General features: G+C 38.0%; 1 protein-coding gene and 1 long non-coding RNA gene across 4 annotated transcripts; one reads left to right on the top strand and one right to left on the bottom strand.

Annotated features, from left to right (window-relative positions):
* Window positions 1-404: 404 nt before the first annotated feature.
* Window positions 405-4362, bottom strand: LOC114873927 (putative glutathione-specific gamma-glutamylcyclotransferase 2). Its single transcript, XM_029182731.2, has 4 exons — window positions 2849-4362; window positions 1652-1687; window positions 1236-1498; window positions 405-1140 (listed from the first exon to the last, which is right to left on the bottom strand). The coding sequence occupies exons 1-4, from the start codon at window positions 3008-3010 to the stop codon at window positions 858-860; spliced, it is 744 nt and encodes a 247-aa protein (XP_029038564.1). The 5' UTR covers window positions 3011-4362; the 3' UTR covers window positions 405-857.
* On the top strand, window positions 1697-2840 carry LOC114873928. Of its 3 annotated transcripts, none has more exons than XR_003789010.2 (4): window positions 1697-1950; window positions 2074-2291; window positions 2408-2607; window positions 2698-2840. It is a non-coding gene; the product is annotated as an uncharacterized LOC114873928 (long non-coding RNA). The 3 variants fall into 3 exon arrangements; XR_003789011.2 differs by having other exon boundaries at window positions 2351-2607; XR_003789009.2 differs by having other exon boundaries at window positions 2074-2607.
* Window positions 4363-13462: the final 9100 nt, after the last annotated feature.

The raw sequence follows: 13462 nt of genomic DNA, 5'->3' as shown, positions 1-13462 counted from the left end.
TTTAAATGTTTAAAACTTTTATCCTATAAAAGAAATGAAACTTCTATTTATCAGCTAAGCATGATTATTGGTAGTCGATAAAGAAGAAAACTTGGACGGTAACCAGTTAGGCAATTACCTACTGCTGAGCATACTTCCGTCGGTAATGTATCTACGTTAGTAAATTACCGGTTGGTAACTTTTTGTTTTGATACTTCGGGCAATCGTTAGTAGATGGCGCCGATTAATCTGCAAAATGCGCCTCAATTTCAAATTTAAAAAAATAGATAAAAATAAGATCATCTTAGTGGCAGGAAACCATTGTAATTTAAAATAATATATACTAATATTTATTTTCTGGAACAGGGAATAAATGAAAAACAGTTTTTAAAAAAATTTCTTTAATGACGACGCATTGATAATAATATATTTGTCTCTATTTTCATAAATTAGCTCGTTTCACGTGTGAAAATATAAAATTGTGCTATATTAATTTATAACTAAAAACATGATAGGAACGAGCACTTGCGCTAAATGTTTGTTTTTTATCAAGGCACGAGTTTGGCTATGAAAATATAGCCGTAAACAATAGTGCCGTAGTCAAACGTATATAAATGTACATTGTTAACAGGAAGCTGCCGAAACATTACTCGTTACAATTCTTAAAATATAGTACATTCGTATCACAGCCAAAATATCCGGGAATAATGACTTTCCTTATTCAGTTCGCTATTCTCGGACGATACGAATGTTTTCACATTAATATCTACGAAGGATAATTAAAAGTTTTTCTCGTGTGCTCGCCACGAATTACATATACGTGTTGCCTCCTTCTCCATCCAAATAAATATAACGAGCAACGGAATTATAAATACGATCTACATTTTGAGACAACGCAGAAGTTTATCAGGTACTTGTGAGATAAATTGGAAGGAATTCTCCCTGAGATTGTTGGCAGCGTCATTACCGACCAAATCGTTGTCCTCCTCATCCCTGACATCGATTTCAACATTCTCGAGGTCGATATTAAAGTCTCGGTCACCCATTAGCGTCGTGAGACACATATTTTTCTCTTTTATCCTCGAACGCACTAGCAGTTCCAGTGTGAACAGATGTTCGTCGTGAGCTTCTGGCAGATAACGGTGCATAAACTCTGCTAATCTGTGAACAATATAAAACGCGTAAAAATATCGATTCGAGATATGCATTTTACGAGTACAAAAACTGATTGAATGCAATATCGCAATTAAGCTAACCGTAATAGATATTCAACATTGTGACCGCTCGGTCCAGAACATTCGGAGATTTGTTTCGCTATGTGCTGTAGGGGCGCTTCGCCAAGCCAGTGTTCGTTTCTGTTAGTAGCTATATAAATGACGACAGGAAAGTTTCCGTTTCCTTCGCGGCCATAAAATGCTGTAATCGTTGTCATATATCCTCCCAAAGTGCATTCACGATTTTCCAAATATGGTAGAGCCGCGTTATCCTGGACTTCAAACGCTCGCCCATAAACAATGCCCTGTTGACAAAGAAAATAGAGTTAATTTGGTCTGTGTAGCATTTTACCTATATAGAATAGTTAAGAATCACAATAAATATTTGTTCGCAAATAATTGTACATTCAAAGCAAACAAATTTATTTATCATGTAAGTCACGTTTCCACGAAATTACCTCTGTGTCCTCCACCAATGTAGCTACACGTCCAGGCTGCAACAGAAAGAAAAGAAATCATTGAACCAACGGTCGATGATTAATTTGAACAGCAATAAAGAAAACAATGATTAGAAGCTTAGCAACTGGTATGACGTAAATATGTAACACGAATACAAGAAACAAAATTGTGTTCGAAAGATATCGGTTTCTACGAGCTCTAACTGGTTTCGCATTAATCGAATACTGATTGTAACAGGAAACCAGGAGAAATTCTAGTTTAAAAAAAATATAACGCACTTAGCTTTTAAAACAACTAAGTAAGTATAATCGCAATACTACCTTTCTTTATTCTATTTTATTTGCTTATAAATTTCTATGGGATTCTATAAACCCCCCACCATTTTCTTCGCGTCTCAAAATGACCGCCATTGCACTTACAGGTTAATGGAGCTCGTGGGGTAATTGCAAAGAGATCTATCTGGTGAACAATTCATAGAAAACAATGAACTCAATCCCTTAAATTTCATTGTATCAAGTGGAGAAATTGGAGTGACACACTATAGGTGAAACTTTATCCGATTTTCATTACTCTTAATAGAAACATCCGTAAGTACTTATTGACAATGCGGGGATAATTCAGGAGCTTTACCGACTACATGTAAGTATTCTTTTTTTGAATATTATGCATTACTAGTACGTGTTATTTTTTCTTTTTAGAAATATTACTTCGATTAATATTTTCATTAATACATTGGAAAGTTTTATTGTCAAAAGGAATCCCCTGTTTACAACGTGGCGTGGAAGCCTGCCAGAGTTTTGTGAAAGAATCCACGCGGCGAATTCATGAACACAAAAATTAAGGGTATAAATAGATTTGTTTGAGTCGTATGAAAAAGTATAAGTTTGGTTAGTGGACTGCATTCGAAAGAAATCAAAATTCATGGACAAATGAAAATCTGTATCAAGGTAGCATTGTGAGTAATTTTTTTTTATATATTCAACCTTAGTACAATTTAAAAAATTCGATTGTGTCTCTTGTTATTTGTGACGTTAACATTTTTCAGCGTACACGATAATTGATTGGTACATCGGAAACAGCGATCCATTTACGTCATTGGAGTTTTCAGCATAACATTTCACGTGTTTGTTTATATTTACATTCTTGTTTAGAAGGTTGCGCAAAAATACGAAGAAACGCCAATGAAATGAACTTACGTTTTCAAGTGTACCGCGATGGGTTGTGTTGCCTTGCCAGAATTTCCTGCTAAAGCCCTTTATGTATCCTACGATGCTTCTTTTGTATTCGAAACCGGGATACCAGCACAGAGATCCGTATCCGAACACCCAGAGGCCCGTGTTCTCGTTTCTGCTTTCCATTTTAAACGTTCGAAAAACGTAGGATCGCAGTTTGAATATAGACGTAAAACTTTACTTGATCGATCTTTTATTTTAAAAAATGATCTTATCTTGTTGAATTTGAAAATGAAGCATATCTTGTTGACTTTTATCTTATAAGCTTAAAACAATCTTATAGAAGCTTCTCTATTTCTACACCGATACACGCATTTGGTAATATTTACTAATGTCTAAAAAGACAGTTCTCTAATATTTGACATTTGATAATTATATTAGTGTATCTTCTTTTTTGTGCTTGTGTGCATAAACTGACCTCAAATATAAATAATTTCACAGTCAATGTGCTTTAGAATTATCGTCGATCGGGAAAGAAGAAAAACTTCTTTTTTGTTTCTTTATCTGTTGAACGTTGCAACGTAGAATAATCATCGATTTGGCGAGTGCGCGGCACGTGGCTTTACTGGGCTTTTACCCCAACACGATCACACTTTAAAGCTTAACTATAAAGAAACTCTCAGTTCCACTACCACATTATAATTTTCTTCCTCCTACTTTTCTTGGACGATTTTACGAGTATTGTTATTCTACTCATCGGTAGACCACGTGTGCGGGATTCTCTTTTTATCTTTCCCTTGGCGGTTCTTCAATATTTTTGATACCATCTTTCAGTTTGAGTCTATTGTATCTCTGGTTTTTTATCGTTGTTTAAGTTTCACTTCCGTCAATCATCCAAATGTTCAGTGAAATTTTGCTTGATCCATGCTTTCTTTGAAGATTCATCAAAAACTGGACGGTGGTATCTTATAGTATTTATGTACTTTAAAGCTCCTGTACGTAGAATTAATTGACACAATTTTTGTAGATATTTCATTGAAATTGTGAAAAATATTGTACACAAAATATATGAAGAAAATTTAGAAAATAGCCGAATGTAATACACCTTACGGAAGCTTGACCGAGACTGCCGGCTGTCGGGCGTATACCTCTGCTCATAAAAAGAGATGGAAGTAAGGTAACGAGGAAAGGAATAGGAAAAAGGTAATGGTTGGAGAAGGAGGAGCGATTGTATGAAGAGAGAGTGGGAGAACGGATGAGACGGATGATGAAACCCCAAGTACGATTGACGTATGATCCAAGCTGCATACCCAAATTGTATAGACACGACAATTCTCTATTACTTAAACTGCACTCAACACGATTAGATCACAATTATATAATAACCTAGTTTTAAAAGTTTCAATGTAAAATTGGCGGGAATCAAGTAGATGGTTGAAAATAAGACATTGTTTCAATTGAAAAAATAACTTGCAGTTGAATTGGAACGAGTATATAATTACTTTATAAAGTAAAAGATGTTGAACCAACTTCTGCACATTCGCTTCAAATTTAACTCTAAAGGTATCACCTTCTTTATCTAATGTTTTTAATACAACACATCTGTAGCATAATTAATTCATTTGTTTTGTTAGTTACCCTACTACCCATTTTTATACTCTGAAAATCAGGATTACCGCGATACTGGAATAAAAGGATACAAAGATTTATATTAGTACTTTCAATTGCACAGGGACATGTGGGTGGTCTTCGTAAAACCCATAGGGAGAAACAGAAGAATAAATAGCTGGGAAGAATGGACCTTAACCATAATATGGTATCAACCATATATATTTTGCTATTCGTTCTTATATTTCACTTGTCGGTATTACCTGCCGTCGGTATTACCTACCGTCGGTATTACCCACCGTCGGTATTACTTACCGTCGGTATAATTGTTCCGTACTAACACCCCAAGCCATTTACATCCCTGCTTTCCTTAAATCCCTGCATCACTTGTATCCATGCAATCCTTATAATAAATACATTATAAATATAATAACATATTAGAACAACTGGTTCGATTAAAGGTAAGTAAAGGTAAGTAAAGGTAAGTAAGTAAATCCTTTTTCTGCCACCAGATGGCGCTGATTCGAGGTCGAGATTTTAGTTCACATTTTTGCCGCTAGAGGGCCAAAAATGCTGCAAGCTTTAGTTCCTTTTTCCAAAACCAGATGGCGCTGATTCGAGGTCGAGATTTTAGTTCACATTTTTGCCGCTAGAGGGCCAAAAATGCTGCAAGCTTTAGTTCCTTTTTCCAAAACCAGATGGCGCTGATTCGAGGTCGAGATTTTAGTTCACATTTTTGCCGCTAGAGGGCCAAAAATGCTGCAAGCTTTAGTTCCTTTTTCCAAAACCAGATGGCGCTGATTCGAGGTCGAGATTTTAGTTCACATTTTTGCCGCTAGAGGGCCAAAAATTCTGCAAGCTTTAGTTCCTTTTTCCAAAACCAGATGGCGCTAAATTTATTTGTACTTTAGTTCTTTTATTCGCCACTAGAGGGCGCTGTTCGAACGCCGAAAGCGTCATTTCAAGGATGTAAGTGATGGAGGGATATAAGGCACCGCAAATTGTAGGGAATAGAGTGATTTGTGGAATGCAGGGCTATAAGGGAAGCAGGGTTGTAAGAGGAACAGACATTTAAGGAATAAGGAGATGTAAAGGTGATAGAGGTGTAAAGGATGCAGGGATGCAAGGATGCACATGGGAGTAATAAAATGAACGCAGAAAATAAAATAAGAGTACCTGTATGTATGTTTAGCAGGTAGATCTGCATCCCTCGGCGGTCGCTATAAGACTGATGATGTTTCACTTTGCTCTACGTCGAACATTAGCTATAAATAGTTTTTTTTTTTTTTTTTTTAACGTGGGGAAATCTTGCATAAGACCCCTCGCCGTCCCCTGGAGGAGGGCGGCGAGGGAGTGTCAGATTCTTACTGACTAAAACCCCACGGCGACTAACAGTCGCGCTAAAGGAGGGCTTCGGCCCTCCACGCCTGGGACACTTGTGCCCAGTGTAATTTGTCTATATTATTTCAAAGTGACGAATGGAATGTTATTATTGGATATTGAAATGTTGAAACTTCTATCTAAAAGAATATACTTATTACTAATGAAATGATCTTTCTTACTGTCATTAATAAAAATCTTCCAAATGAATTGAAGGAAAAGTGATTTAATAAAATGATTTTGTTGCAGTGAATCATCAGTAATTGGTTTATAAGAATAACGTAACAAAATTGATGAAGAATAGAGTGATAAATATTCCCCTGGTACCAATTTCGCATTTCCCAGAAAATGACCAAAAATGAGCGCATAATAAACCCATTATTGAGACATTTACGTCTACGTTTCTGGACCCGGTTGAAAGCAGATCAAACAAAAGCTTCGTTCGCTTTCTTTATAGTTATGTGAGGACACGTGCCCCACATAATTTATCGTCAATGGTTGTATCGTATTGTACCTATTATGGCCCTTACGGGCGACCACGAATAAAACCATAAAATGAAATATACCTATCCTAGTTGTCTGTAACTATTCTCTAATTCTATGTCTCTGGAACTTTTTCGTTAAATCATGTTTATTATAAATCATCGATTTTTAAAATATTATTATGGTCAAAATTAATATTTTATTCAAATTTAAAATGAGGGAACGATTTCTTAATATTTAAATAAATTTGATACAAATTGTCACGATTATTAAACGATTAATCATTTATCTGTTTCCTGTTAATCACGCTTAAATACGTATAATTTGGTAATATCCTACCGTATCTTCCCTAAAGGTGCGTAATCAGAGAACAGAGAGAAGCAACCCCTCGGTTAAAGTGTTAACTGTGCCAACAAACCCTGTTCCTTTCGCAACCCCTTAGAACGGTGGCAAAATACACGATGACCCTTTCCACCCTACACTCGAACTTGAAGAGAGGCTGCCACTCAAAGGATCGTAAACAAACTCCTGATCTCGTTCTAAACGTTTCGCACGCTTGCGAACTTAAACGACGATTATCGTATCGAGCAAACAATAAATAGAAACGTCTTAATAGACTTTTACTAATGATAATTAAAAATTAAAGTAAATTGGATTAACATTCCTTATGTATGTATGTAATTTCAAAAATTAGGGTTTATGCACCTTTATATAAATATGAATAAAAATTATATTATTGTCAGCCTAGATTAAAATTCAATCCGATACAAGAGAACACTTGCAACATTACCATAACGATTTTAAATTTTGACTGGGTACTGTCGTTTGTCTAGAGGCGACGATGCGTAGGTAATTTCTATAGGGGGGCCCCCCATTGCATATGGGAAACGTCCGTGATCGTGGAGACACGATTTCAGGCGTGTAACCGTGCAGGAGGCATCGCTGTGGGCGCCTGGCATACTGTGCAGTCAATTAGTTTAATAGGCCAACAGTTGTTGTACGTCGGCAATACAGAAAGTAAGGGTGGCCTGTCACGCCCCGATAGGGTGTCATTACCGCCGATTTATCGATTTGCTAAAGAAATCCACAGAGTCTACTTTGATTCTTTCACTATGACGTACAGTCATGTGCCTTCCCCCCATTCAATACCATCTTTATGGAATTTGACCTAAATAGTCTAACTTATACTTCATATATCTTATAAAAAATAATGAAAAAGGTTTTGATAATTTTGCTGCAAGAAAATGAAGGGAGAGCCTTCAGTCCCAGTGGTTAAGGGTTGATGGGTTTTCTCTGTCTTAAAGAGTTTTGTATTTTATACAATGCACATTCTACGATGTCCTGCATTTAGGGAAAAGGAAAATGTCTAAGATTTAAAATGACGTTGGTAAGAAAGTGTACCTACCTTAAGCCGAATCGAGATTTTAATTAAAGGGGAGATGGCGATGCACGATGTCGGTGGGCGCAAAGCGTTACGCATAATGTTACTCGACGTATCTACCGTAATAAGTGTAATCCGCGCGCCCTCGATCCTCTCGACACTAATAGTCGAGGGATAATACAGATTATAAAGCCCCCGATTCCGTTCCTTGCCAATGAAACTACCCTTCGAACTGAAAGCCAGACCTGCTGCTTCTCCGAATCGAACGTGTTTGCCACTCGAATGGCAATCTGAAACAATTCCGAAGCAATCGCTGAAGGTATCGTCGTGGTCAGCACTCTTCTCCACGAATCGATTCTCGATTATTCCTTCGTTTCGACGATTGCCGAAGGTATCCGCCAGAATAGATTGGAACAAACGATTAAGGATAATTTTAATTGTATTCAATATCTATTTTCTATCTGGGCTATCGTTGCATTCCTAGTTTATTGTAAATGCACTAACTTGCACTTGAAGCATTTTATAGGAAGAAAATAATTAAAGATGAGAAATTCGTTTAAAAATTGGATACTCAAGATTCGGGGTAGCCTATCGTACTTTTTGTTACCACCCTTCCGGATTTGATCGGTATCGCAGACCCTCAAACCTCGCGTTTTGTACAAATCAGCCGTACGTTTAGCTGGTTCACGAAACTCCTAACTCTAATACCCGACACGCGTCCTCATCAAAGCGATCCTTTCACTATCGATGGTCCATTGAAAGGCACACTTAACCGCTCCATCTTCTTTTGTCCGGTACCTAGTTTGCGGTAGCATGAGACTAACCACTATTCGTTTACCAGTGCGCTTTCAGCAAAGCCGAGGATAAAGTTAGTTTAACTTAATCGTTAAAGATCAGAAACCAATATCTGTGTAATTAGGCGATTAAGGCAATATCATGTGCCACCATTGACGCTGACCGTCTTAACCCTTGGACAGCGGACCATGATGGCAGCTCCAATATTAATTTAATTAAAATTAATTATAATTATAAGAATTACTCTTCCAATATATGAAGCTGTTTTGTTTAAAAATTGTACATTTGACTTTAGATTAATATCCTTGTACATGTTTTGTAAGTTTGAAATATTGGAAAAATTGAAATAAATATTTTTTTCATAAAATAATATCTGGATTTTATTTATAAACCTGTATTTCCTGATTAAAAAATGAAGAAATTTAAATATTGTTTAAAGTAACGTTGTTTGGTATGCAGAACATGAGGTATCCTTCACGCCTGATCAACTGAAACAGAATGGGATATCATTTTTTTAAGCATCCAGAGCTGAAAATGTGTTCACAGTAACGTCACCGACGATCGGCGACATTAATAAAATAATGCAGTCACGGACATCGGAACACTCGAATGCGCAGGGGTGAAAGAAAGCAGGGGGTTGAAACGGAGACGCGACCTTATGTTCGTACATCGTCACTCTTGTCTCTCTCCTTTTTCGTTGCTGTCAAACGACAAGCAAGGAGAGAACGAAGGTGGTAGGATAATTGGCAGGGGTCCGCAACAATATTTATTACACGCAGGGGTAGCAAAAATCATAATGGCCAACTGGGGTATAAACTGCACCAGCCTCTTTGCGGTTCGTTAAACGATGTTTCGTTTTGGGGATCGAGCCTGTTGCTAAAATATACGTTTCTCAAAATTTCTTCAATTTCTCCAATTTTCCACTGACCTCAAAGAATAGTTTCTTAGCAGGGGCGAACATAGATCTTAATTTATATCTTTACTTTTATTAATAGAAAAATAAAATTAATTTAATATCTTTTTTATTATTTAATAATACTCGTCAACAAGAGTTAAATATTATCAATTTCTTGAGTGTCATTTATTTTTACTGAAAACAAATTTTCTTTACCTTTATTACAATATGTAGATTATTAGGTAAGATTCAAGTTGGTATTATTTCTTTTCCGTCCGTGTATTTATCGCGTCTCACGAACGTGTCTAGAAACTCGAGACTGTGTGGGTGGTTTGAGTTCAAGTATGATCATAATGTTCGTTAAGTACGTGTTTGTAGTTACCCCTGAGGCGAACCAGCCACCCCCCAAGAGCCAAGAAGACCAAGCTCCGCCTTCATCCCCGTTATCGTCGCCATGGGGTTGGCTGTTACGAGGGTGGTATACTCGAGGGGCGGTTCTTCCCTTCCCTATCAGTCTTCTCTCTTTCTCTTCTATCCTATCTGGTATTATCATATTACTCAACGAAGAGCAGGACAGATAGAACGGAAGAGAGACAGTGTATCGCAAAGTGAAACGGAACACTGGCCGAATACTGACAGTCGTTCGTAGACACCCTTAACGTGTTCCTTGCTCCACCGTGTTACTCGTTTCCATTTGTGAATACTGTATCTTTTTTTCTTACCGTTCGACTGAATTCTTCTCGGTTGCTGTACAAAGAGGGTGGATTTTTTAATAGTTCGACAACATCCTGTTTTGTATGCGTTTGACGTGATAGGATTACGTGACTGAGCTGAGTGATTGATTCGGCTGTTGTGAACAGCCTTGGAGCCTTGGTCTATCAGGTATTTGTTCAATTTTTATTATTACTTGAAAGGTGAACAGTTCATACATTGAGAGAAGGGAAAATGTCAACACGTTAATTAGAAATTAATTAGAATATCATAATTTAATGTATCAAGAGTATCAGGAAGAATTGTTTCTTTTAAGAAATTTTGCAGGAGTTAAAATTTTATTTTTGAAAACTTATAGTATTTTGTGCCATGGTGAACAAGTATTTTTGAATATTCCCAAACGCAAAATTTTTTAATCAGGAGTGGTTTCATTAAAAAATTGAGATACATAATTATATTAATCGAAATGTCATGCAGAATCATTGGTGGACACTTCACAGTTATCCCTAAGTAAATTGATAGGCGATTCACGAGCCCTGGGGGTTGAACTGGTCCCATGGGACACGAGGGTTTACGTCGAACAGAGAGGGATGGTTCGGTACACAAGCTAGCAAACACCATAAACTCTTTGTCCAGAGATTAGCCGTGCATCGCTTTGGATTTAACTCGCGAAAGACCTTGAAAACAACAACCTGTTCCTTTTAAGAGAATTAAGGGGGTAGAAGATGGTAGCAGGCCAAAAATGACTGATTTCGTTTAATTGCTTATACCAATCAACAAATTTTTTAATTACAATTCATTATCGAATATATTTATATAAAATTATTCCTATTTATAATATTTTAAGCAGTGTTTTCACCTGTTTAATCAAAATTATAAAAGGGAAATTTACTTGCGAGTCCAGCGGGTTGAGGTGGCTCAGGTGACCCCTGTATAAGTTTCACCGTGTTACGGGCATCTGGTAGCAATTTCACGAGTTACTAAAGTTTGGCAATTCGACTCATTTTTCGCTTGACTACCCCTGAATGATAGTTTCTCTCCCGAAGAAACGTCGAACCGTCGCTGAAAATGTGTCGTCTATACCTAAGTGCTTGTGCAAGATACTTCCATATCAAATGTGCTACTTTTTCTCGAAAAGTTAATACACCATGCCAAACCATACAATTACTCTAAAATAAAGAGACCTTCTACAAAAATAATAGAACGACCAGCAAATAGGAATAAATACAGCAAAGACTGATGGTGCAGAGTGTAGAATTACCAAAGACGAGAAAAAGAAAAATATAATTCTGATTCAAACTATCCATTTGTTGTTTTCTAAATAAAACATTTCAAGTAAAAATATTCAAAGTATACAATCAGTATAAAGTAGACGTCGTTGCGAGAAGCATCGAAGAACGAGCAATAACATAGAAACAAGGCTACAGCAAAAGTAGAAGAGGTTGGATGGTAGAAAATCAGTGGGAAAGAGAGAGAAGAGATAGAAAATGAGAGCACGATGTAGTCATAATGGAAGCGCAGAGATTTAACAACGTTACAATGAACGAACAAGCGTTCCCCAACCCCCTCAGTATCCCGGTACCAACCCCTCCAGTGCTGGCGGTGCCTCCAGGAGCCGAGGATCGCAGATTGAATTGTAAAATAACCGAGAGGGGAACAATGCGCCTCGGTACAACATTGTGTTTGCATTTAAATAATCCGCGAGTCCGCGGGTATGCTTATCCCCGTGACTTTCGTCTTTCCCTCCTGCCCACCCCCGCCCCCTGCCCCTGTTGCATAACTACTTCCGTTGTATCGTGTCTGTTTGTTTCCCGCGAACCACTCGGCAGAGTTGTTTCTTCATGGAAAAGCGGCAAACATTGTTCCGCTTTGCATTAAAAGAGAGTAAACAGACGACGGAGAATGTCATCTCTTCAGGTTATTACGTTCCTCTATTTGTATACGTTCGTAATTATACGCGGAAAACTACAACAAACCGTTTAATGACATTTATATAATTGGAGTTCTAAGTGTTTTATTCATTAAAATACATAATTTATAAAAGGTAAATGGTGGTGAAAGTTAGTGTGTCTGCTCTAGAAATAATGAGATTAATTGAAGGGTGATAATAACAACTCTTATCAAAAATTAAGGATTTTTTTTAATTTACGAATTCAAGCAAGATTTGTATTGAAAATCAGCCATTTTGTATTGAAAATATTGATGAAACATTTACGTAATTATGTTCATCAAAATTTAAGCTTCAAATTGATACATCATAAGTGTTATTCGAAGATACTTTTCTGCCATGAACTACATGACACCTTTCCTGAAACCACCAAAAAGAAGCAAAACCCCAAAAACAACCGAAACCATTCGCACCTTCAAAACCTCGTCTTAATCCCAACCTCGATCTGCAATGTTAACAACGAATCCAGGATCGTGTGTTATTATCGAGCCTCTTAATTAGCTAATGAACGGACGCGTAAGTAGGTGAACAAACAACCGGACCATTAGTAGAACGTATGCGGCCGTTTCTAGTTTGTACTAATTGTAAGTAGCGAGTAATTAATGCGGTCGATTCGAGTCCGATCCGTCGAACCGTTGACCAGTGGCATCCGTTGGAACAAGTCCTGAGGGGTTAGGGGGATGAGGAGGAGGGTGCGGAGGAGATTGTCGATGGAAGCTGCAGGTGGACGTAGAGGTATGGAGGGGGTTGTTCTGGCTCGGATACCGGCATTGTTTCACGGTGGATGAGAATTTAATTTGCGCGACGAGGATGGTAGCAGAGGCCGGAGAACGCACCAGAGGAAGATGGAACGTTGAAGGGAGACAGAGGGTGGAACGGAGTGAAAGAGAACGCAGAGTACTGTTAGAGTGGGGGTAGAAAAGGGTGAAGGTAGAGGGTCGGATGGGTGCTGCCTTGTTTAAGCGTGGGTGGGGGTGTCAAATTGAATTACCCCCTGGTTTCCTGGGTCCCCGGGGACGTTTGCTGGAGCGCTGGCGCTCTCTGTGCTTCTACGTCAGGGCTTGGCTCGCTTGTAGATGGGTTTTATCTGCCTACGCCACCGGTACACGGACAAACGGTGTACAGGGTATACCTTCATGGAGGCGTTTTCAATTAAAATCAACACCGAGGGTTGCCTCCACCCACCCACCCCCTCCTCGCTCTCTCTCTTTCTCCCTCTCGTTTTCTTCTCTTTCCATCTCTATCGATCTTCCTCTCTCTTTCTGACGTAGTTGCGCAAAATCAGATCCGTCTTTCTCTTTTTTCTCTTCTACTCTTATTTTCGCCTCCTCTTCCCCGCCGACGGTCTCTCATGAAAAATTCACCGTACCAATGAAATTTTCGCCGGGCGTTAAACTAATGGAAGGTGAACCTGTACACCGTTGGATCATGGATAGG

This window comes from Osmia bicornis, chromosome 11 (assembly GCF_907164935.1).
Source record: "Osmia bicornis bicornis chromosome 11, iOsmBic2.1, whole genome shotgun sequence".
Classification (NCBI taxonomy): Eukaryota; Metazoa; Arthropoda; class Insecta; order Hymenoptera; family Megachilidae; genus Osmia; species Osmia bicornis.
This window is presented reverse-complemented; position numbering and strand designations above follow the sequence as displayed.

Coding starts and splice junctions, on each gene's coding strand:
- LOC114873927 (XM_029182731.2), bottom strand. CDS start 3,010: ATGGAAAGCAGAAACGAGAACACGGGCCTCTGGGTGTTCGGATACGGA. Junction 1,688..2,848: donor ATCGCGGTACACTTGAAAAC/GTAAGTTCATTT, acceptor TTTCTGTTGCAG/CCTGGACGTGTAGCTACATT. Junction 1,141..1,235: donor AATGTTGAATATCTATTACG/GTTAGCTTAATT, acceptor TATTGTTCACAG/ATTAGCAGAGTTTATGCACC.